The following is a 25,789-nucleotide window of genomic DNA, read 5'->3' on the forward strand; positions in this document are numbered from 1 at the left end:
TGTCAATGTTAAACAGATGTTTGTATCAAAAAGATTGAATTCATTACTATTATTAATTATTTTATTGCTACAGTAAAAATTTGTTTTGGAAATATTTCTGTATGTATGTTGTTGTTGCAAAATGTATTAACACATCTTGTTGGACTGATAAAGCAAAAGAACAGTATACATTATTTACTCACCATCATATCATCTTAAACAATATTTGAAAGGCCCACTTTTTCTGTCCCCACTGTTTCTGTCTGGTAATCTTACTCCTGTCCTCCTAGCTCTGCAGCAATCTGTCTTACTAGACTTGGTTTCTGTTTCCCATTTTGTTTATTACTGATGGAGGCTTCTGGGTAGATAGTCTGTCAGCTTCCCCCAGAGAAAACAAGCAATGGTGTCCCATTGCACTGGTGGGGGGAGGAGTGGAGGACAGAGTGGTGAGCCATAACTTTTAGGGCAGCGGTGGGTAACCATTCGAACATTAGTATTCCACTGAGACTGCCGGTGAGGGGAACAGGCCTAAGGATCCAACGCCTCACCCAAATTTAGGCCTGTTTCTTCCGTCAGTCTGTCTTTTATGTATTTAAGATGAGACGGTTTGAGGCCACTGAGAGTGATACAGTGAAGATGTACTGTGTTCACCTTGGCAGCTGGCATCTATAGAGTATTTCTGTTCTGACTTTCACTTTTTTAGTATATTCAGTATATGGAATCATTCCTGGAGATCAATACACTTGAACGTGTTGAATTAATACATCAAGCAACACAATGACCATGACCATGTACTACATCCACCAGAGGGAATATACTGTATGCTTAACACTTTGCAGAGAGTAAAAATAAATGTTACTTTTTTTAGTATCACGAACACAGTTTCAATTGTAGACCTGCAACTGTTTCTTGTACAGGCGGATGAAGAACAGGCTGACAGTGCAGTCAGGAACAGACTGGATGGCAAGGTTGGGCCTCTGGATGCCACATCTTATTTATGGCTGCATGAAGTGCAGGGTCAGGTCCTTCCACAGAAAGAATGAGCTTCCTCGAGGCAATAAAAAAAGTCGTGGTGATTGTCTGTCTACTTGTGACGACTGCAGAAACCGGCCTGCACTCGGCCAACACATGAGGGACAAAGAAATAGATGGAGAAGTTTTGTTTTGCTAAGTTGCCAAGAAGTTGAAATGAAAAAGCGGTTAAACATACAACTGTCCTGATGAATAGCTCTTGCTCTCTCTTTATAGTACACCATTCTAACAAACAAAAGAAGACAAGTAATCCATTTATTTTGGTATGTTTCATTGTTTGTAGTGAATGTGCAAGGTCTGCTGTTTTAGCTCTTTAGGGTGATCTATTATCATCATCAGCTACATATGAAACAAGTCTGGTAGTCAAACAGATTATAGAATAAACGCTTGCGGTTTGGTATTAAGGTAGGACTGGGTGCATATTGTGATTGGCTTTAAGAAGAATGTTATTGCATTTATTTTTATTCTTAAGAGTTTTATGGTGGAGGAATAGATGAAAGGTGGAGGAGATTTGGGAATGATATGTAACAGAACCAGATTCAAGGGGTTGGACTTTTACTGTCACATTCCATTTGGTAGTAAATACCAGCAGTCTGCAGAGTTTCAGGTCAGGGTTGGAGTTGGACTAACGGTTAGCGTTAAGGCTTGCCCGTCCTGGACTCAACTCAGTCATGTTTTTCAGTCATTCATTCTTGGACCAGAAACACTCTCATTTTACCCTCATACAACCCCGCACTGCAGCTTCAAGCATTTGAGGCAACTTTTTTTTTTTATGTGTTCCTGGCCAGTATTTCAGGAAAATGCCTTGCATGTAAGGCTTTCAGGTCAATGATATACCCACATGTTATTCTTCCAATGTTCAGCACTTGAGCATAAATGTAGTCAAATGACTATACAGACCGTGAGTGAAAAACAGAAAAGAAAGAGCTGAAGGTAAAACTTAGCTGAAAATTTTTGCACTAATACAGCATAGAGTTGGCAGAATCTGAGGTGTTAAACAGATGCTCAACTGTTGCTTATGTGCTGTTAATCTGGGTAAAAGCTTTAGAGCTGCCAGACTCTAACTAATACTTAAGTGAACAGCTATTTTTGACATCTGGTAGTTGGTTGTGTATCAACATTGGGCTATCCAAATAAAGGGTTACACTTTCATTGCAGTGTTGTGCCTCCATATAACTAAAATGAGCACACGCTCAAGGCTTTGATAGACAAAATCAACAGGCACCGAAAGAATACTGAACATCTGAGAGTTTTCCTCTTTGTTTTGCAGCAGGAGGTCAGCGAGGTCCCACTGACCCTGCCTTCAGAGAGCCTAACTAACGGCGACCTGGAGGAGGATGAAGCAGCTGAAGCCGATGGCCTCGAGAGACCGGCAGTTACAACAATGGGCCCACCCTTGGTTTCCCCGGGCTCTGGCGGTGTTGCTGTTGCCGTGGAGACACTGGAACCAGAAATGGATGCTGTCGAGGGAAGGGCAGCGGCCCTCGTGGCTGCGGCGAGGGCCGTGGCATCAGGGGGCCCGATGAAGCAGCGACTAGCGGCGGGGGGCCACCCGTGTGCCCAGTGTGACCGAGTCTTCATGTCCATGCAGGGACTGAGGTCCCATGAGAGGAGCCACTCAGCCATGGCGCTGTTCAACAGAGAGGACAAATACAGCTGCCAGTACTGCCAGTTCGTCTCACCCTTCAGACACAAGTAAGTAGGGAGGAGCAGAGTTGATATGATTGACACCTCTAACACAGCCTATTCTGTGTATAGATACTGTACATATAGCACCTTTCTCCAAGTTAAAAACATATATAACAGAATGTAATTTTTCATGTGTGTTGTGGTGTTGATTGCAGGACTTTTAGGACACTTTGGAGCAGCAGATTAATGCCTAAAAAGTCAGTTCTTGCCATCTGTATGACTGCTATCTGAAATGGTCATGCATGTTATAGCTGCACCCTTACACTATGTGCAATATGTAGCCCCGGTAGCAGCTGATCTTAAACTAGTCTTACACCAGCTGTTCTACAAATCAACTCGATGTTAAACTCATTTTCTACAGAGCACAGTTTTACACCTTATTCTGTTTACCCTATCTCAAACCCATTTGAATCCTCAATCTCCTCTAAGAATTCTAGCCTCCTAGGAGAGTAAGACAAACATTGCAGCAGCGAGACAGACATTTTGATAGTGTGATTTGTTTTATCCATCACAGAGACACAGAGCGAGAGGGAAAGAGAGAGTCCTCATCTCCTCTGAGCTCCCAGGTGTAATCCCTCTGTACTGTATGTGCCCTGACCCAGAAAGAAGCCGCATTCCCATGCCACCTAGGAGGCTGGCATTAAAAACACAGCCACCGTCCCCACAGGCACTCACACACTCATTCCCACCAGGGGATTGTGGGTAGATGAGTTCACCCCACGGCTCCTTGTTCTGTAGTCATTGGAAATGTGTGGCTGTTGTTTGTGAGGTAAACAGAATGGAGCGCCTTAGATGCTGCTGAAAACCCTGCCGTTGAAATCATCAAAGTAGACACTGTAGAGTGGAGCTCTCTCCCTCTTTCTTACCCGTACTCTATTCCTGTCACTTTCTCACTTTATCTGCTATCCTTTTGTCCTCATTTCATCTGTTTTTTTTTTTTTCTTTTATCCTCTTATCTCCTATCCTCCCTTCTGGTTTTGTATATTTTGTCTCATCGCCAGTCTGGACAGACATGTGCAGTCTCACCACGGGCACCACAAGCCCTTCAAGTGCAAGCTCTGCCCCTTTAAATCTGCCTACGTGAGTCGCTTGAAGAGCCACCTGCATAAGGCACACACAGGTAAAAAAAAAAAAAACACACACACACACACACACATACATACATTAAAATCACATCTCACAGCTGTATCCATGACTAACAAGGTATTCCCTGGCCAGAATAGCAGCCCCCTGTTTATTATCTTCTACATAGCGATGCTGTGCTTGATTTAGCTTATCCAGCACAATGAAACCAGTGGATTAGCTTGAGGAGGAGCTTCACCATTCACTGAGCACATTAGGTACACCTAATTAAGCACATCCAAAATAATCATATTTCGATTCAGATTTTAGCACAGGGTGAATATATTGTTAATATTGTCTATTTGAGTATATGGTTAGAAACCTGCAGCGTGCTATAAAGGTGAAGGCACACAGGTGTCTAGTTAGATTTACGTCTTCGCTTGTGATCATTTTTGTTTTTCGGAGAGCCAGACAGCAGACATTGATCCAAAAACATACACATACAAGCACATGCAAAAGAGCTCCACCTGACAATTGGATAGAGGAGAAAAAGAAACAATCTTTGGCGAACTAGAAAAAGCCAATTTTCAAAAAGGCATTTGAGAGCTCCTGGCTGTCTGATTTGAAAGAACAAGAAACAGCAGTAAGAGTTAATTGCATTTTGAGGCGATTACAATTGAAAAGCTGGGTTTGATGATTTTGGAAACAATAAAATCTCATCACTGTGGCTTATTTATTTTGCTTTGTGTGCTTGCTTGTCTTCCAGCAGGCTAAAGATACTTTGGACTGACGCATCCACATCTAGGAGCTGTCTTATTCCAAATAATCTTACCAGAAACAGTTATATAAGGAAGTGGTTTCCTTATCAAACATGCTACAATCCCATCAGATTTGGTTGTGATGGCTGCACCCCTGAGTGTGCTGCTTGCATTAGGTTATGAAGTAAATATATTCAACAGGAACAAGAAGCAAAACGCTATAAATCCTCCAAAATCTGGCAAACACACACAGTAGCCACAACTGCATCCGTACAATACAGTCATATACTGTAGCAGTATGAATCAATGAAGAATTGGTCAGCATACGTGAGTCATCTAATAGCTTATTGTAACCTTGTATGGAACATTGTCTTTTGTGCCCGGCTCAACATCCTGTACAAAACTCCAGTTAATGTTACTCAATGAATGTGCACAGATGAAGTCAGCCAAGTCAACTCAGGTCTCGTTTGCCATTTCCATTGAAAAACAACATCGATCAGTCAAACTAGCTAACAAGCTTCATGCTAATTATGGAGAAAAAAAAAGTTTCTCAGTGACATTTTGCCTCCCATTCAGACTTTCCGCCCTCTGGCTCTGTTTACACTCAGGGTCTTTTATTCTAAAATGATAGTAGTTTCACGTAAACACTGTAATGCCTCTAACATACTGTGCTGTAGATGCTGTTTAGGATAAATATACCATCAACTTTGACTTACAAATTACAAGAAATGTACATGTTGGAGGGTTGCGATCTGGATCTGACTTAAGGTGTTTGTTTATAAGTTTATGTCTATGTGTCAAAATTTGACTAATTAGTGCAAAGGGAGCAATAAGTGAGTACAAGGTGACATATTTGTTGGAGATTGGCTCAGAGGGAAATTGCTTTGTTTGCAGTGGAGGATTTGTTTATTATCGCCATGAGTATTTACAACCATTTATAGGTCTCTGCAAATCCTAATCTAATATTCCTTTTGAATCTTTTATATATAGTAGGGGTTGGTTGAGTTCTCAATTATATAGCCCAATATCATCATTTATGTTGACTTATGATTTGTGTTTTTCCTTCAGGTGAGCAGCACATGTACAAGTGCTTGTCGTGCCCCTTCTCCTCTATGACCATCAGCCAGCTGAAGGAGCACTCTCTGAGAGACCATGGTGAGACCCTGACCCTCCACAAACTCCGGGCTGCTACCCAGGCTGCTCATGGCGCCCTCAGGCCCTCCCGGCTGGCCGGTAACACAGAGCAGACTCCCTTGACCCCGGATGGTATGAGATCATGCGTAATGTCATTTTAATAGACGTAAGATCATATGATACACTTGTTTGGCCAGATTTGGAAAATCTTTATTTTGGCAGAATGCTTAAACCAGAATTCCTCAGCTTTGTGAGGGTTTAGTATCCAGATGAGTTCACAGGAGATTTCTATATATTAATATTTAATTGATATGTTTTAAATAAACATAAAATTATCGCCAACTATTTCCTCAATGAATCATTCTGTCTATGAAATAACAGAAAATAGTTAAAAATGCCCATTACAATTTCTCACAGTTCAGCAGATGTATTCAGATATCTTGTTTTATTCAACCCTTTTTTCAACTCAAAGATCATTATATGACAAAGAAAAGCATGAAATCCTTACAATTTAGAAGCAGGAACCAGCAAATTTTTGGCATTTTTTGTTTGAAAAATGACTAAAATTATTAATTATTTATCAAAGTAGCTGCCGATCAACTTTCTCTTGATCAACTAATCCATTACTTGACTAATAGTTGCAACTCTTAAGTATCTACAGTACTGTGCAAAAGTTTTAGGCACCCTAGATGTTTAGATTCTTATCCATTATGCAATACCATCAGGGAGATGTCTGATCGGTCCCAAATTTATTCATGACATGACAATGACCCCGAGCATACAGCTAGAGTCATAAAGAACTATTTTCAGCAACAAGAAGAATGATGAGTCCTGCAACAGATGGTATGGTATGGCCCCCACAGAGCCCTGATCTCAACATCATGGAGTCAATCTGGGATTACATGAAGAAGCGCCCGACATGGCCTAAATAATAAATCCACAGAAGAACATTCTTTCTCAACAACTTACCTGCAAGTTACCATTAAAAACTGTGTTGAAGTGTACGGAGGAGAACTGCTGCTGTTTTAAAGGCAAAGCTGCTCACAGCAAATATTGATTTCATGTAGGTTTCTGCTGTTTACTCAACTTTGTAAGAAGTTAATTGATAAATTAAAACAATTTGTAGCAATATTTTTGTAAGCATTCTCACTACTTTTAGTGCCTAAAACCTTTGCACAGTACTGTATATACATTATGTAGCCTATATAATCTATAGTCCAGACAGGAAGTATTTGGATGGTTACACATTTTTTGTTCTTCAGGTTTTGTGCTTCAGCACATAGAATCTGAAATAAAATAATGGATGGATACTACATTAAAGTGCAAGTCTCAACTTTAATTTGAGGGGGTTTACATCAATATTGGAAGAACTGTGTGGGAGATACAGCCTTTTTAACACATTGTGCCAAATGTGTAGGGGTTCAAACGTAATTGGACAGATACACAGGAAGTCAAACAAAATCATCATATTTGATATTTTGTGGAAAATAGTGACCCATAGATACTTTGTATCTTACATTTTATGGTGGGCCTTTTCATCTATGAGGTTTTTTTTTTATACTATTAATGTGACATGATTTAGATTTGCAATAAATTTAGAAAATCAGCAGATATAGTCAACAAGTCTGTGTCATAGACATAGTCTTGAAAAGGGCTGTGTGCACAGATTGGATAAATTATATAAGAATTTTAGGAATATGTTCAGTCAAAGAGACACCTTCACTGCAGGTGCAGCAGTTAACTCTTTGATGTGCTGCCAGTTTTAGGTGTTTTAGTGGCTGTGCAGCCGCTGCTTTAGCTTCCAGACTGTTCTTGGCAGCAGCTGTCACCTTGCTGCTGGAGCTGTGGAATCTTCCCTGGAGTTGAAGCAGGGCAGCATTCCTCAATGCACCAACTACCACTGTCAGCTGTGCCCTACCAAGACAAATGAAGCACAGAGAAAGAGCAGAGCTGACATATTGAATATCTCTCTACCGTGCCAAACTAGCTACCTTCAGTTGTAAAATTCTGGTATTTGCAGTGGAATACAGAGAGTTTGTTCTCTTTTGGTGAAAATGAAATGTGTTCTGAAAATATTACCATGTGATTGCCTCTTATTGGGAGTGATGTTTACTAGAATTCTTGAGAAACTGTTTTGATATATAGTAGCTGCAGTTGTTTAAACCTGTACCTGCCCAAAACTATGAAAATAAGACCCAAGTCCTTTGAAATTGTTCTCGTTCTTCTGCTCATCCGTCTTCTTCAACCCCTCACAGAAGTATTCCACCTCTCGTTTGTGCAATGTAATAGATAGTTTTGGCCCTCAATCCATTCAAGAAGACACAATACCACAGTACTACAGAATTTACTATCTCATCTCCATACATCTCCACAATGCAGAGAGGATATTAAAAACATGAATCAACTGTGGCGTTGTTTGATTCGTATGAATTCCCCTGCCTCTTCTGCAAAAGTGAGAAATTGGATCTCAAGCATTTTTTAAAGTTTAAAAGAAAAGTTTTATTTTTTTCTTCCATGCTTTTTCATATACTCCCGACTGCTGAATGAGGCATTTTTCACATGGATAGATATTCTATTAGTGTCACTGTGGTTTATTTATTGATGTGTTGGAGGCTCAAAGTAGGATGAAAAGATGAGCTTGCTCACTGATATTATAGACTCTTGAGAGAGGGAATGAGGAGGGAACGAGGTAGGGGACAAATGATGACAGTAACAGTAACATTTCTGTATCAGTGAGTGGGGGGTGGGGGGGGGGGGTCCTTTCTTCTTAGGAGAGGAAAGGATCAACTGCTGTCCACCACACATGAATGAAATTAATCACCTCTTATTAAATATTATGTATATTTACAAAATATATGCTTTGTCTTTTTGAATAATCAGACATCTCTCATTGACAGAATAGAAGAGATGTAAAGATGCATAATGCAGATTAAATTCCATCCTGCTGTGCAAAAATCTCATCGTCTTGACAGCTTCCATGTGCATTGGAATAACAGTATTAAATGTACATTGATTTTTTATTTTTGTGGGTTGACAATTAGTGTCGGGCTGCAACTAATGATTATTTTCATTATTAATTAATCTGACGATTATTTTCTCCATTAATCGATTAATCGCTTTGTCTTTAAAATGTCAGAAAGCGGTAAAAATGCCAGTTATCATTTCCCAGAGTCAAGGATGATATCTTTTAATGTCTTATTTTTTTCCAAACAACAGTCCAAAACCCAAAGATATTTGGTTAACTATCATGTATGACAAAGAAATTCATTAAATCATAACATTTGAGAAGCCAAAAGCAGCAAATGTTTGGGCATTTTGCTTAAAAAATGACAATTATTCGATTATCAAAATAGTTGCCAATTATGTCTCTGTCGATCAACTAAATGATTAATCAACTAATCGTTGCAGCACTAAGTCAGAGCCCAAATCCTCTTGAAATAAGCAAAAAAGACAGTTGTTACTTCTTGTCTATGTTAGAAAATAATCATGAAAGAGGAATATACTCCAGCAAGTTCTTAATTTAGAATTTAATTTAATTTAGGTTTTCCATGTCCACAGAAATCCATACAGCGTGTTACAGTATAATTAAAAGCAAATTCCTCCCCATTTCTCTGCCCCTGTCTCAGACCCATCATACCTGGAGCCAGCGGATGTTCGTCAGCAGCTTAGTCATTACCAGCTGGCCTCCCGCAGTCAAATGTCTTCCGGCTCAACACCTGGTGGCTCTACAGTGGCTGACAATCGACCAGACGGCGTCCTCACTTGCGAGTTCTGTGAGTTCAGCTCTGGATACATGCAGAGCCTGCGCCGGCACTACAGGGACCGCCATGGTGGCAAGAAGCTCTTCAAGTGCAAAGACTGTTCCTTTTTCACCTGCTACAAGTAAGGAAACGTTTTTAGTTGACAAAAAAAAAATATGATATTGATATTTTATACATGAGTATTCACCTGTACAAAAAATAGTAGTTAAATGATCCCTCTCTCTGTCTTTGACTCCTTCTCAGGAATACTTTCACCATGCATGTGGAGGCTGGTCACAACAACAACGCACCTGAGGACCTCCCAAAAGACCTGCGCTGCCCTCTCTGCCTCTACCACACCAAACACAAGAGCAATATGATTGACCACATTGTCCTGCACAGAGGTACGCATCATGCAAAATGGAACCAGGGACACAGAAAGCTGTGCTTTTAAAGGAATAGTTTGACATTTTTGAGAGGAAACTATCAGTATTGCTCTCATGTCTGTATGGTAAATATGAAACTACAGCCTGCAGCCATTAGCTTAGCTTAGCATAAAGACTAGAACATATCAGAGACTGGACTAGAGATATCATCACTGTCAGAAATGATCGATATCTTCGACTCTGAATTACAAGTTGGAGGCAAGTTGGAGAATGTTTTTTCTCTCTCAGTTGCTTGAGATTACAGTTTGAACTATATGAATGCAGCATAGCAACTTGTTATTTTTGCACTTCCGTTTTTATACAGATTAATTACATTAATTTATTACCTTTAGAGGTGCTGATAGGTGTATTTTATTAATGTTGCCATTAATGAGCCATGCCAGCTGGTTCCCCCTGCTTTCAGTCTCTGTGCTAAGCTAAGCTAAGCTAACTCTTGGTTCCAGTTTCATATTTACTGTACAGATATAAGAGTTGTATCGATCTTCTTGTCTAACTCTTGGAATAAGCATATTTGCTATCACAGTCAAGTGAAAACCTCATAACCCTGTAAAACATATTTTCAAACATATTTCCTGAATGGCTGAAAAACTGAACACTAAATTTTCTCAACAACCTTGCTGTGCGTCTTGTGTTCCAGTATATAAAATATAGACATAATAATAACACAAGTTATAAAAATAGTACAAAAATGAAGCTATTCAATGAAGGCTTTGCTTGTAAGAGACAGTTCATCAGAACTGAAAATGAAAGGTTAAAGTACCAGTATGTAAGATTTAGCGACATCTAGTGGAAAGGACTTGGCAGAAATGGAATCTAATATTCATAAGTATGTTTTAATTAGTGTATAATCCTATGAAAATAAGAATCGTTGTCATTACCTTCAAATGACAACGATTATATCTACATAGGGAGCGGGTCCTCTTCCATGGAGGCCGCCATGTTGCACCGCCATGTTTCTACAGTAGCCCAGAATGGACAAACCAACACTGGCTCTAGAGAGGGCCTTTCACATTTTTCATGAGTTTCACAGCCACCAGAAGTTCTCTTACCCACTTTGAAGGGGAGGGGTAGGTGAGGTGTATTCATTTGGTTTCAATCTGTAACCTCACCGCTTGGTGTCACTAAATTTTATACACTGGTCCTTTAAAAGCAAGCACAGAGGGATGGAACTGCTCTGATGTTTGACAAAACTTTTTTGGGTAGTTTTTATTAGGCTATTTTCAGTTATCTAGAGGAAATGTTTGCAATGAAACAGGGAAAATATCAAAACCACCAAACAGTAACGGCTACTGTGATTACCTTGTTTCCTTTACAGCTGTCTGTACGTGTGTGTGGGTGTGTTCTGCTCTTCTTCTTTCCTTTTCCCCTGCTCTCCTCTTGTTTCCCTTCCCTCTCTCCAACCTAATAATCCATAACAACCTTCTCCTCTTCCTCCATCAGAGGAGCGTGTGGCTCCACTGGAGGTGAGCCGCTCCAAGCTGTCACGCCACCTTCAGGGCCTGGTGTTCCGTTGCCACAAATGCACCTTCACATGCTCCAGTGACCAGGCCCTGCAGCTGCACCTGCAGAAGCATGCTGAGATCAAACCCTACCAGTGCCAGCTCTGCTATTATGACAGCAGTCGACGGAGCCAGCTAGAGGAGCATCTTCGCCTTGAGCACAAGGTCAGTTGAGTCCACATGTGTAACTAAATGTAAACTGATATACTTTATGTAATATGTTTAGAACTGTGTATTTAAACTGTTTAAATACACTATAAGGCCTTAGCATCAGGAGATTGCATATTATGCTAAATCCCATTTTACTCCTAAACTCCTAAATAAAACTTACTGACTATAAAAAAGATCTAACATCTTGAAAACATATGAAAAGAACTGATGCATGTCCTAAAAGAAACTATCTTTATAGTCAGGCAAGTAAAAAAAGTTTTGTCTTATGCCACCAAAGTGCAGTGGAACTCTTTTAATACAGCGGCATAGAAAGGGAACCTACAGGCAAAAAGTATTAAAACGGAGTCATAACTGTCCAAATGGAGAGTTTAGAGCAGCTTAACTACTTACTGTGTGTCAGTTAAAATATAATTGAGCTATTCCCAGTATCTATATGGGAATACTGCAGCTGTTTCACAGTGAAAACCAAATCAACCCACATTAGATTAAGACAGGCAGGAAAGAAAAACCCTGTTAATGCTTCAACTGTCATTTATTTTGCATGTGATATTATTTTTTTGAACATGCGTAATAAAACTTTATTGGATGAGAAATCTTTATTATATTCCAATTACAGTGGGCCACAGTATTTTTGTGATAAATTTATTCTTTTTCAATACTGGAGGTTAGACTGACAGCAGCAAATCATCAACCTCTACATACATCTGTAACACTGAACGTAGATTATTCTAACATAACCGTACAAACCTAATACTCTTGTCTATCCATGCACATTATGGCATTCATCAACTGCACAACAAAGGCTCTTCTTTGCTCCTCTGGTCTTTAAAGTTTCCCCTCCTCTACTTGTCTATCCTGGATGGCACATTGGGTAAGACAGACAGTAGTAAAAAAAAAAAAAAAAGTGTTATAAGTGCCATAAACTACCATAGAAAAACAATACAGACCATATCTTTATGGTGGTATGAACATTTGTATACAGTCACAGATAAATCTGGGTTATATAGATTAATTTAACTTTCTCCAGCGCCTTGGGCAAGGGGTCAATTGTATTTTCCTACACACCATTGGTTTTAGCTACAGAGAGTTCCTGAGTCTCTGAGCCATGAAGTTAAGTTGGAGCGTCTCTGTTCCTCCTTGTCTTATTTTTCTAAGCAAACTTCTTCCTTTTAGCGTCCTTGAATGTGAATATTTATGGAAGAGATTTATTCAAATGACAGATAACATTGCTACACAAGCTTATAAAGCCAAAATTAAACTGCATATTGCATCTTGACAGATAAGGAGATAAAAATATCAGAGAAATGGCTGCTGAATGATACAGTGGAATAAGATGACTTGCTGCATACATATCAGATTGCTTGAGACTCAGTATATTCTAAACATATCCAGGAGAGAAAAGGTTTCGTCTCTCAGTCTCCCTGAACGAGGATAATTCATGAGTTGATCTCAGAAGGCAGATGGTATTTTAGGAGTTTATAGTACATTAAACTTAAAAGGGCACCCGGTTATCGTTTCTCATTCTTTACAGATCGTTGTTTTTTGCCCAACTGTTACTTGTTACTTAAAACAGGAATAGGTGGGTACAGGTAATGGGTGAATGGATGAACGGGTACTTTATACAGTATATAATGAATAGAAACAGATAATAAAAGATAAGAGATAAGAAAATAATTCATTCATAGACAGATAAAGTCAAATGTTGCAAATCAAAGAATACTAAAATAATTGTTTTGAGGTACATTTAGTGGCACACAACAGATCAAGACAACTCCGCTACCAATAATCAGTGAGTGTACGTTTCTGAAAAGAAATGTGAAATCAGATTTCTTTTATCAGTTGGATGTGGAAAGGTCTTTTACTTATGAACAGGCGGCACCTTTTCAGATCATTTCTTACCGTGTATAGCAGTACATCACAATACATTCAATTAAATGTGGTTCTCTCAGCACATTAACAGGGAGTGAAGCACCCTCCTCATTCAAGCCGTCATTTAGCACAGAAATTTTGCTCCTCAAGTTGTTTGGGAGATAAAGGTAAAAGAAGGATAGATACTTGAGCATGACAGTGCCTTAAAGCACTTGAGCCATGTTTTAAAAGCTTTAAATCATTCATTATCCACTACATAAAGCAATCATTTAGCACTCACGGAGCCCTGAGTTGTGGGTCTTAATTGCACACCAGGCAGTAGATTAATTTTATTTTCTTGCCACTGGAATTAATAAATATATGATTACTTTCAAAAAGCCGGCCAACCCAGTTGTTTTAGCACTGTCGGCTACTATAAATTTCATTAATGGCAATTTTTTTGCTCCAGAACATAAAACTATAATTGAAAAACCATTTACTTATTTTTAATATGGTTTTAATTGTGTGTATGGGCAGGATATTCATTTGTGTTACAATGAATGAACATAGATCAGAGAAACATAGCTACTATACCAAACACCCAAGCAGAAACAACAACTTTAATATCTCAACACTGTTGTGAAATCTGCATAAAGAGGCTCCAGAATTTATATTGTATGTATTATTCTTGAGGTTCTCTGGTAAATTATTAAATATAAAAATGGTAAATAACAAAGACTTATAAAACAATCCTGTTTTTGATCAGGTTATCCGTAACTTTGAGCTGATGGGCCGGGTCAACCTGGACCAGCTGGAGATGATAAAGGGACAAGGGAGCAGCACAGAGGACGAAGAAGAGAGAGAAATTATGGATTTGGTGGTAGATGGAAAAGTTGCTGCAGAGGAGGAGGAGGAGGAGGATGAAGGAATGGAAATTACGGAGAACATGATGGAGGAACAGAGAGAGGTGGATGACGAAGAGATAGACAACAACATCAAAGAAGAAGAGGAGGAGGAGGAAGAAGAAGAAGATGAAGTCAAGGAGGTAGAAGAAGAGAAGCCCGCCATACAAGGTGAATATCCACCCTCACTCATCCTTACACTGTTGTCAGATAGACCAGCGGTCCCCAAACCTTTTTAGACCACAGCACCCATTCATAAGAAAAATTTGATCATGGAACCCGACACCACAAAGGTTGTTGTGTTACTATGACAACTGGGAACCATGAGTTACCATTAGCTGTAATGTTACTGCATATTAAACGTTATTGCTCGATTTTGATATTTATTGCTTATTACTTCTGTTTTTATATATTTGAAAACATTGTAATTGATTTAACAGGGTGAAACAATAATAACATGCACAATAAATACACAATAAATGTTGAATGACTAAAAATCTTCCAACACCCCACTTTGGGAACCACTGAGATAGACAATGTCCATATCCAAAGGAGACGTTTAGAGCTATGTAAACAGATAATACCACATTATATTAACAAATCTAATAGTCGTTGTACACTTAAAATAAACATGAAACAATGATCAGGGCATATTTGTTCCCAAAACATCACAGACACAATGAATGCTAATGAGCAAAAGAGGATACTCCTAATCCTGTGTGTCAGTAACTGTTGTAAAATAATTTTCTCTCTACTTGGCTCTATAGTATCAGAAAGTTTGAATCCTACATTAGATCAGATTGTCAAATACAACTACAGTAAAAATCCCTTAAAACTATTCGAACAGTATATTTTGCCTCAGTAAAAGATCAATGTTTGGTGGTAAATACTCTAAGAGCAAACACACATTTCACACCTAGACAGTCAAGGTAAACAGAGAACACTACTGGGTACTGTTTGGCTGCCATACCATATGAGTCTACTGCACAACTGAAAACCTACTGGGATTACACTGTAAATTGTTATCTGCTGAAAAGCCATTTTCTCTGGTGTTCTCGGTTATTTCATATCAAATTGTGATCTTTGTGGAAAAACCTCATGTGTCTCTTTTTAAGCCAGATAAATGTGCCCAGAAGTAAGAAAACAAACATTCTTTCAGTATATCGTTTATCTTGGAAGTCCCATAACATACATACATATGCTTTGTAATGTGTTTTAGCTGTTCTGCTTGAGCACAGCTTGTCTCCTAAAATAGCCATAAGTTTATAATTCACTGAATGTACATGGTCACTAAAGCGAAAAGTAGATTTAATACCAATATATACTGATCCTCCCTGGTCTACATAGCCAGAATTTCTAATATATTAAGCATTTTTACTCAGTGATTAATGTATAATTACTTGTGGAATATGAATTGCATGACAATAAATAAACTGTAGCAGTAAATATGTCATATTGTAACAAATAGGAAACCTATGAAGTTACTATTCTAAGGATAAACAATTATTTAAATTCTGTTTTCCCAGGGGTCCTTGCATCTCCCACCAGCAGTAGCAGCAGCAGTAGCTCTGGGCCGAGCGGTGCAGAGAAGCGTCTTCCCTGTGAGTTCTGTGGCCGCTGCTTCACCAACAGCTTCGAGTGGGAACGTCATGTCCTTCGACATGGCATGTTAGTATTTTTTTTCATTTTCCCCTTTCTCCTCTTCTGTACTCTCTCTTTGTGTGTGAGCCTATCTCTCCCCAGCCAATCCTGTCATGCACACCATAATTACAAAATAGAATAATTTCGGCACAATTAAGAAATTGAATAAAAATAAATAAATATCTAAAAGAAAGGTATAAAAAATAAGAATAATAAGAATAAAAACAAATGCCTTACTACCCTTTGTTTCCATTCTTGCCATGGGGAACAACAACAACAACAACAGCTGGTCAGCAGATCCCAAATTTGAACAGGAGTGTAATTACTGACAAGGTCGACAATGTGGGATGAGGCAAGGCCAATCAGTGCCTTCAAGACAAGCAGTAGGATTTTAAAATCAATTCTGAACATCACAGTTAACCAGTGCATGGAGGCGAGAAATGTGCTCATATTTTCTACTTCTTATAAGAACCCTAGTGGACGTATTCTGTACAAGCTGGAGGCGGTTAATCGGTTACCGGGGCAATCCAGCAAATAGTGAGTTACAGGATTTGTGCATCACTGAATGAAAGAAAGGATCTAATATTGGTGATGCTCCTTAGCAAGACAGATAGCTGACTTAGTAATAGTGCTAAGTGTAAAGACATTCAATTCAGAATCAAAGCTCACCCTTAGGACCAAACACTATCACTTTTGTTTTATCACCATTCAACATCACAAAGTTACTACACATCCAGGCCCTTATGTGTGCAAGACATGTTGTGATTGAGGTAACCGAGGAGAGGTCTGATGGATTCATGGACAAATATACCTGTGTATCGTCAGTATAACAATGAAAAGAAATATTGTTGCAACTCAATGATAGCATGTAGTTTGAGAACAGTAAAGACCAAGAATAGACCCCTGCTGAACCCCACAGGTAATATTTGCATTGCTAGGTTGAGACATTCTCAGTAGTGTACAGCAGTCCCAGTTGCACCTACTCAATGATTTAGTTGATCAATTAATATGCTGTGACTGTAAAGTATAGAATAGACCACTTTCTTAAATACATTAGCAAGAAAGGGCAATCTAGATATGGGTCTAAAATGATTAAAATTCATTTTTTTCAGCAGTGGTTGAACAAGGGCTGATTTAAAAATAGTAGGAACAGCTCCTGAGGATAAAGACTTATTTAATGTTGATAAAATATCAGATGCAAAAATAGGAGAAACTGTTTTAAAAGTCTAATGGGTAAAACATCTAAAACAGAAGAGGAAGATTTCATGCCATTAATCGTCCTCAATAGGTCAGACTGAGATATGAGACTAAACGAATTAAAAACCTGAGATGCCTCACTGTATGGTAAGATAAACAGAGATGGCAAGATTAGTGCTCTAATGCTGGCAACTTTCTCAGCAAAAAAAGGACAAAAATGTCTCACATCTCTCAGTGCCAGAGACTTCATAGGAACAAGGAGGGTGGTGAATAAGAAAGAGAGTTTATAGTCTTAAATAGTAACTTGGGGATTTGTGAATTTGCGTCAGTGAGCTGTGAGAAGTATTTTGTCCTTTCCTCCTTTACCATAGTCCTCTTTATCTATCTTTCTGGTCTTTGTGCAAACAATATACCCTTTGAGGTTAGTCTTGATTTGGCAAATCATCCAGGTTGTGCATTCAGACTTGGAAATTATGATTCTTAATACACAATTTTTTATTACTGTATATCTGCTCATTTCTAATCAAGCCCCCTCTGTCATTTGGTTTGTGTTTAGTCGTATCGCATCACATTTTAAAAGCACAATTTTCATTCTCTGCTTCATTTTTTTAGGATGGTCAACAACAGTCGAATGGACAGCAGCACCACCTCAGCAATAGAGGCCTCAGCTCCATCTTCCACCGGCTCCTCTGTCTTGATGGACACAGGATTGGACCTGTCCAGCAACACAAAAGAGGAAGGGAACCCTGCGGATCCATCACAGAGAAGTCAAAGCCAGTATATGGAAGACAAAGAAATGCTTGACACCAAAAAGGATCAACAGTTTGGTTGAACAGATTGTGGCCTCTCTGGATATTGTGCTAGAAAATGATAAAACTGGGTAGGATCAGCACTGAGTTGGATGTTTAAAATAGGACGTTAAAGGAAACAAAAATATCGAAACTGAAAAAAAGTGACTTCTTATGAGTTGGCGCATTATTAGATTTTAGGTGTTACATATATAAGTATTAGGTTGTGCTGCATAAAACGGCTGAGCTCTTTAAATGGGCGGTCCCCTAGGACAGATCTTAATATATTGGTAACCAATAGTGAACAGAACTCTTTATTGCTGACATTCTGGTCAAATCTACAGTGAAAGATCCCACCTAGATAAAACTAAGCTATTTATAAAGAATGTTGTCCAAAACGATGAACTAAATTTAGCATTTTATTATTTGAAGCACCTTTTACACTCCCCCTTATACTCCAAAACAGGGGTACTGTAAACTTACCCAAAAGAAACAAATACGATATGAAAGCATTTACAACTATGGCCCACTGTAGAGCTACCTTTTCTTGTTTCTTGTTGAAATTTGAGATTTTTTCCATCATATCCTTGTGTTAAATGTGTAGAAGTTTTCCTTGAGGACGAGTCGCACCTTAACTATTTTTAGTAAAATCCCGTTTTCTTCATTCGTAGAAATACTGACAATTTACCCCAATGTTTGTAGCAAATTGCTATATTTTAGGTCCCTTAATATTATACTACGTATAAGCCTTCAGCCTGTGGCACCCTTAGCATTTTGACTGTACTGTTTCATTGTTCAGTTATTTCACTGATGAAATCGTGGAAATAATGGGATTAGTTGAAATCTACCTTCCCCATGTAATACATTATGTTGTTTGTAGTCCAGGTTATCAATATCATAGTTAACCTGTGCCCTCAGCAGATTTATATAACAACAGAGGTATGTTTAATGTGTCATGACTGAAACCATACGATAAAGGTGTCCGTTAAGCTGAGAATAATAAGGGTTAGCCTGGAACAGGACTACAGATTTAATCAATAGTGGCATCATGACCAAAAAGAGAGAGATTACACTTGTCTTTTCAGTGCAAAAACTGTGTATGGATGTGCTGGAATCCAGCTCTCTCCATGTACTGTATGTGTATCCATACATGACAATGAAAACCCCTGAAAACTTGGTTTCAAAACTTAATTTTCTATAATATATTCCTGATTGGTGCACAGAAGCCACCTCAAATCAGTCAGAGGAGCTGAAACACCATAGACAGAAATCAGAACAAAAATTATTCCAATTTATTGGGTCTGGCTCACTGGATTACATTGTGTACAGAATCGGACCATACTATGTACTGAAGTGTTGATCACCATTGCTCAGTGTTGAAGCCAGTGCCTAAGTGCCTTAAAATGCAGTTCCTCTAATGGCCACCATATGGCTTTGAGAAAACTCCCTGTTTAGAAGTTACTAGGAAAATACCCAACTTCTCTCTCAAAATAGAAAGTCACATTTGACAAAATTAGAATAAAAAAAGACATATTTTCTCACTTCCTTCTACTGTTGTCTGGACATGTAGATAGTTTCGTCTTATGTGCCCAGATTCTGTATCCATCTCTAATTTCCTGTATATAAAAGTAGTGAATGGAATTAGGTTTGGTGGTGCTTACAGCATTGAAAAGAATACATTTTAAGAATTCAACATCTCAGTCCACAAGCAGTGTCTCATTACTGTGGATGATCTACAGGTTTCATACTCTCTACTGAAGAAATAGTCTCTATGAATGCTGTGAGCGCCACAAATGAGATTCCATGCTAAAGGGGGTATGTTTGGAAGTATATTTGCTTGATTGACAGGTGTCTCGGCCTTTCACAGTCAGCCCTGGTGATTACCATAACTCCATACAGGTTATGCCACATTGTCCAAATTTGGATGACAGGCTGACATCAAGCATTTAACTCACATCTAGCCTTCAAAACGTCCCCTCAGAAACATATGGCTGATGCCACGGACTAACAGTCTATGGTTCAGTTTTGACGTGATCGGATACACTGAAAAGACAAGTGTAACCTGGGCAGAAAGCTTTGAAACCATTTTTTTTCCCCCACATATATAAAGTATATGTGCCACTGGGACTGTAATGTGAAGATTGAATTTTTAAAGGTGTCAAATCCCCCAACTTAAACCCCTTTAAATTCTTATCCTGTATCGACACAACTGTCATAGCCTGCATTTGTCTTCTTCTTTTTAGACAAAGTTATCATTGTTGATGTTGACAAAAGGCAGAGATTGTATTTGTTGCAAGTTGCTGCTTGAATGCCCTTAAGCCTTATAAGAAATGAATAGCAATTAAGTCAAATTTATGTCAAAATTCCAACATGACCAATAAGCAACGTTAAACAGTTTGAAATGAAATGGCTGATAACTACAATATGAAATTTGTAGAGAAACACAATAAATTGTTATTGTGTTCTTGGTACCAAAATATTTACTACGCCTGCTGTGTTTGCTGCTGCTGTGATTGTCTTTCCTGAGCGTTGAACCATTGATGGAAATGGGAAATCTGGGTTTGGACAATAGAATTTTAGAATTGGAGTTCTATGGGTGGATCCCAGGTAAACTACATGTTTGCAGCCATGTATAGAAAACAAAACTACTCGTTAAGTGTTTGAACTGTGGTGTTTCAGAAAGGATACTTTAACCCTTTTTTCCTTTAGGTGTTCTCATAAAAAAAGAAAAAAATAGAAAAAAAAGAAATCTAAAGATGATAGATAACCCTTAGGGGCTTTTTGAGTCCCCAATCCAACATTATTACGCTGTTGTACAATGTCTGGCTACAATGAAAAATATCTCCTTTTTGTACTGTAATGGGAACGAGCAGATAGGAAGAGCAGTGTGGTTGTACCATATTTAAACACGTAAAAGCCAATGATGCAGTTCCCTACTAATTAATGGCCAGGGCGTTATTTGTGAAGAGGAAAAACATTGCAAAGAAAGACACAAGAAAAAAAAATAGTTGCGTTGGGAGCGTTTACCTTAACTGCTTGGTCCTCTGGGCTCGGTCACCAACTGGGTTTCCAGTCAACCTGTAGATCCCTCTGAGATCTAGCTCACTCATGTCCAGTCTCCCATCTGACACTCCAGTATCTTCTAACCATGACCAGTAAGGGCAGCAGCTCTCTTGCTCCAAGTAGGCCTGCCCATAGTCTACCCACTCAACAATAGGTGGGAATGTAGCAGCCCTGCCATGCTCTTCAATCCTTATTGTACCTTAAAAACAGGTTGAGTTGGTGCTGAACCTCAAAGCCCCCTTTTTCTGTTTTACAGAACCAGCTTGTAGCTTTTTGAAAGTAAAACTGTTGTTGTAGAAATAAGCTTTGTAAGGCAGCTTGTCGCCCAGCTTGAAAGCCCAGTGTAAAAACCGGATGATAAATTGGGACAATCTGGGTAATGAAGCTGTCAACCCAAAATTGTTTGTTGTTCTGTGATCATTTTAATAGAAACTGACTATGAATCCCTCACTGTGTGCAGTCTTTAGACTGTAATATTCCCAATTTACCCAAAGTTAAGTCCCTGCTGACAACACACTGGATACTTGTATATATGTTTAGTTTGTTTCCGATGCATTTCTCTTTTCAGACTGTTGTCTCCATAGTTTGACACTAGAATCTCTCCTTCTTGCCTTTCTTCCCATATAAATCTGATTACCTGATGGTGGGTTGTGATGTTGCCTAGGATGATTGTTTACAATTTTATTCCATTTATCTCTGGATATTCTGTAAATATTGTAATTCATTGTCTTTTTTTAACTTGATAATAAAGTTATCAGATAACGGTTAATTGGGTTTTTCTCTCTGTAAACACAATTTCTCCTTTGATATGTACAATTAAGGCCTCTAAAATGTTACTTTTCCTTGCTTAACACTAAGATATTAACTGAGCTATATGTGATCACTCAAATATAGAAATATGGGAACATGATGTACTTTTACCTTGTAAAATAACTTTATGTTTTCTGCAGACTTGATACACTTGATATCACGCATAATATCACTTCCTCATTTGTGACATAGAACTTCTGCTGCCCTCTAAATCAGTGAATTATGCATATCAGCACAGATGTCAAAGTATTAAAATTCCCTGATAAGCAAGCTTCCTGAATAGCAAATTAAGAAAAAAGGTTTAAGTGAAGTGCTTCCTATTTCAAGGACAAGGATTTTCTGAAGTGTGATCACAACAACTTCATACTTAAACAAACAATTGTTGTCAAATTGACTGAAGAATGAATAGGTCTACTGCATGTCATTTCTTGGGTTGGGGTTCAAATTTTAAATTACTTGAAGCTAATGTAGAATTTGAATATCATGAAAAAGAGACCTTGGCACCATTTACTCCAGTGTATTTATACAAATACCCAAACTGTGGAGAAATCTATCTCTGGGTGGCAGAACATGAAGGACAGTGTTGGCATTGCTGCTCTGTCCTGGTCGTAAATGAAAAACAAGTATGACATATGTAGGTAGTTAGTCAGCTACAGTATGCCAGTGTTTGAAAGCTGTGAGGAATTGAACAGGGAAGAAACACCTGAATTTCACTATTGGATCGCTTATCTCACTAAAATCCCATTCTTTTCTCAAATCTTTGTACAAAAATGATAATTTGGGAATCCAGTCTTGAGCAGATCTGTGGGCAATATACAATATGTTTAGCCATGCTAGGCTAGGCTGGACCAACTATTGGATGAACTGCCATTGCCAAATTTGATACAGATATCCATGGTGCCCAGAGTGCATTTGGTGATCCACTGACTTTCAGTCTATAGCTTCACCGGCAGGTCTACATTTTCATTTATTCTTTGAAATATCTCAACATCTACAGAATGGATTGGCTCAAAATTTTGTACAGACGCTCCTAATTCCCCAGATGATGTATCCTAATCTTTTAGTGCCACCATGAGGTTAACATTTGTGAATTTTTAAGAAACAATGGGATTGTTGGACATGACAATTTAATTCAGATATTCATGTCCCTGTCAGGGTGATTGATTTATAATAACTTTAGGGATCCTCTAACTTTTCATCCCCTGACATCAGGTCAAATTTGATCAATACTTGATTTAGTTTATGACCAAATACCTGCAAAACTAATGAAATAACCATTAGCCTACATAGCAAATGTTAACATGCTAAAGTAAGGTGGTGAACATGGTAAACATCAGCATGTTAGTTTGGCACTGGGTGTTTGAAAAGACAGGGAAATAGCATAATAGCTAATATTAGCATTTAGCTAATTTTGTGTGACATGTTTCCCATTTTCAATGACACATAGGATTTCCTTTGTAGCATGTCCACAGAGCCCCTGGAAAACCAATAATAGTTCAGGCAGCTTGTCCACAGGAAATGGCATCCCAATGACCTTCACTCTGTGTTACACTCTTTTACCCCTCTCTCTCTCTACTCCACCCCACATCCTTCAAGAGCTCTGCTGACCAAAACCACAAACACTGAAAATGCCACTTGTGAGTGTGCACTTGTGTACGTTCTTGTGTGCTTGTGTAATGTACATGCATGAAATGCTGCAGCTCCTGAATACTAAGTCATTGAGATCAGCAAGTTCACTCAGCTATGCTTCCAACATGGTTTTTCATTTTGTGAAGATCTCACTGTATCACTTAAAAAACAACACTTGGAGAAGGCCGTAGTTGTCTTCCTACCAGAGGATTTTACATACACCCTCTGCATTTCATCTCCTGCCTATTTTAGAAAGGGCCAAGTCTTTATTTCACATAACATCATCTCTTAAAAATATCTCTAAGTCACCAAGGATCAGACAGTAATCTCTGTGGCTCACCACTTCAGAGGGGGCTGATGGCAGACTGACGACCCCTGGAGACAGGAGCAAGAGGCACAGCCACTGTGTGGAGAGGGGAAAGGAGGACACTGCCGAGTGGAGCAACATAAGGAATGCCTGATGAGTGTGCGCTCAGGCCAAGGCAGACGAGGGCACTGCTCCTGTCGTAATAACTGGATGATAGAGAGGGGGGGGTGGGGGGGATTGAGTTGAGAGATAGAAGGAAAAGTCATCACAGAAGAAGAGTAGGGAGGGTGAAGAGTGGCAGGAGGACAGGGAGAGGCAGTGGAGAGAAGTGGGAGAAAGATTCATGCACACAGTCATACAAAGTAAGTGGGAGTGATATGAGAATAAGGGAGAAGTGGCCCGGGGAAGAGACCCCATTGAGATCCAGCATATTATCTCTCCCACTTAACAGTCCTCTCAAAGTCTGAGCTGGGCAGCATGCAAGACAGAAGTCAATAAAGCCTCTGAATACTGAGTGCTGGATGGATGATATTGAAATTCCAGCATGCTTGAAGGATCGGATTGTTGAAACTGGTGATAACAGCATGGAACACTATCTCAAGTTCAGTAAGAGCAGCAAATTTATTCCACCATTGTAAGTCTCGAGAAGAACATGGTGCACAGGCACCATAAACATTCAGCTTATGCATCCAATGGTAAAGTGCAAGTGTGTTTACGTTAAAATGGAGGCCTTTAAAATGTCTTTTTTCTCTTCATACTTAGTATAAAAAGTTACACTGCCTCACGTTGTACTATATTAGATGATGAAAATAACTGTAACTGTACAATTAATTGCATTTTATGTGTCATTTCACAACAGACTTCCCGTTTTTTTTTAAATATGACAAAAGAGTCCAGCTATATTTATGTGATATAGTGCTCACACACTTTAAGTATTTGTAACATTTGAGGTATTTGTCTTTATTTTTATAAGTGGAACTGTTGCATAGAAATTATACTGCAGAGTGTATCTATTTCAACTTTTTTTGTTTTCAGAAAATACAAAGCAATCTTAATTATATTTTTTCCAGTAGTTTCAAGCAGCAGTTGTTCAAATTGACTCTTGTTCAAGTCAATGGATTTAATTAACCAAGCTGTAATGAAGTTTTCAGAGAGCAGAAAGAGTGTATTATTTAGGTTTTACACTATTTGTTTATGTAGAAAAAACATTCATAATCACACAACAGGAGAACAAAACAACCATCATGATTTCAAGGAATTTTATTGAATGTGAAGAATGCAACAACAGTTTTTGAATGGTGAGTTTTAATTTATTTTTTTATTTATAAATACAGGTCAAATTTAACATGGAATACCCTCAATGTACAAAAATATGTCAAAATCAGCTGCACAAAAATAAAAAACTTGAAATATCTCCATTTTTGCATATTGTGGGTCACAGTAAAAGTCATAAAATTTCAGGCTAAAAGAATGGTGTTTAGGGTGTGATTTGTGACATCACAACTAGTTTGAAGCCAATTGTGGTCCAGTATTCAACTTACACAAGTGTGATGTGGAAACCTGAAACCTCCAGTACACACATACATTGCCTTTTGAGAGAGGTAGATGTCTTGTGTCCAGCAACTAAACTTCTGAGATGAAATATATCTACATATTCAGAGATTCTGAATTTTTTTATGATGGAGGGGGAGTAGATGCCATTTCAAGGATTTGAACGTGGTAATTAGGCTATACTTTTTGTGTGGAAAAACCATATCAGACACACTATTGTTCCGAGCTGAGTATTTATATATGTCTCAATACATGTCTGGAAGGGATCTTTAAATAAAGGATGTGAATACTCTTCCACCACTAACTTAAGTGGATCCAACACAAAACCGGGGGGAAAAATACAAATTCCACTGCAATTTTGATGCTAACCAGCAGGGGCGCTGTAGCCTATTTAAATATTTAAACGAAACAGGTTTAATATCCAGAGAACAACTTCTTTATTAAGTATATTTTCGTTTGTTTGTTTGTTAGTTTTTGTTGTTTAAAGTCATGATGTTACAAACTCTGATACAGTAGGTGGCGGCATGCACTTTTAACGTTGGTT

The 25,789-nt window shown here is 38.6% G+C and overlaps 1 protein-coding gene across 1 annotated transcript in view; it reads left to right on the forward strand.

Moving 5' to 3' along the window:
* Positions 1-21,717, forward strand: part of znf462 (zinc finger protein 462) — a 50,561-nt gene extending 28,844 nt beyond the window's left edge. The window contains exons 5-13 of the mRNA XM_042394854.1: positions 2,281-2,705; positions 3,701-3,819; positions 5,588-5,785; positions 9,280-9,535; positions 9,658-9,797; positions 11,280-11,503; positions 14,124-14,430; positions 15,786-15,927; positions 17,710-21,717. Of these exons, the coding sequence (XP_042250788.1) occupies positions 2,281-2,705; positions 3,701-3,819; positions 5,588-5,785; positions 9,280-9,535; positions 9,658-9,797; positions 11,280-11,503; positions 14,124-14,430; positions 15,786-15,927; positions 17,710-17,929 (2,031 nt within the window). The 3' untranslated portion in view covers positions 17,930-21,717. The remainder of the gene's footprint in view (positions 1-2,280; positions 2,706-3,700; positions 3,820-5,587; positions 5,786-9,279; positions 9,536-9,657; positions 9,798-11,279; positions 11,504-14,123; positions 14,431-15,785; positions 15,928-17,709) is intronic.
* Positions 21,718-25,789: the final 4,072 nt, after the last annotated feature.

This window comes from Thunnus maccoyii, chromosome 19 (genome assembly GCF_910596095.1).
Source record: "Thunnus maccoyii chromosome 19, fThuMac1.1, whole genome shotgun sequence".
Lineage (NCBI taxonomy): Eukaryota > Metazoa > Chordata > Actinopteri > Scombriformes > Scombridae > Thunnus > Thunnus maccoyii.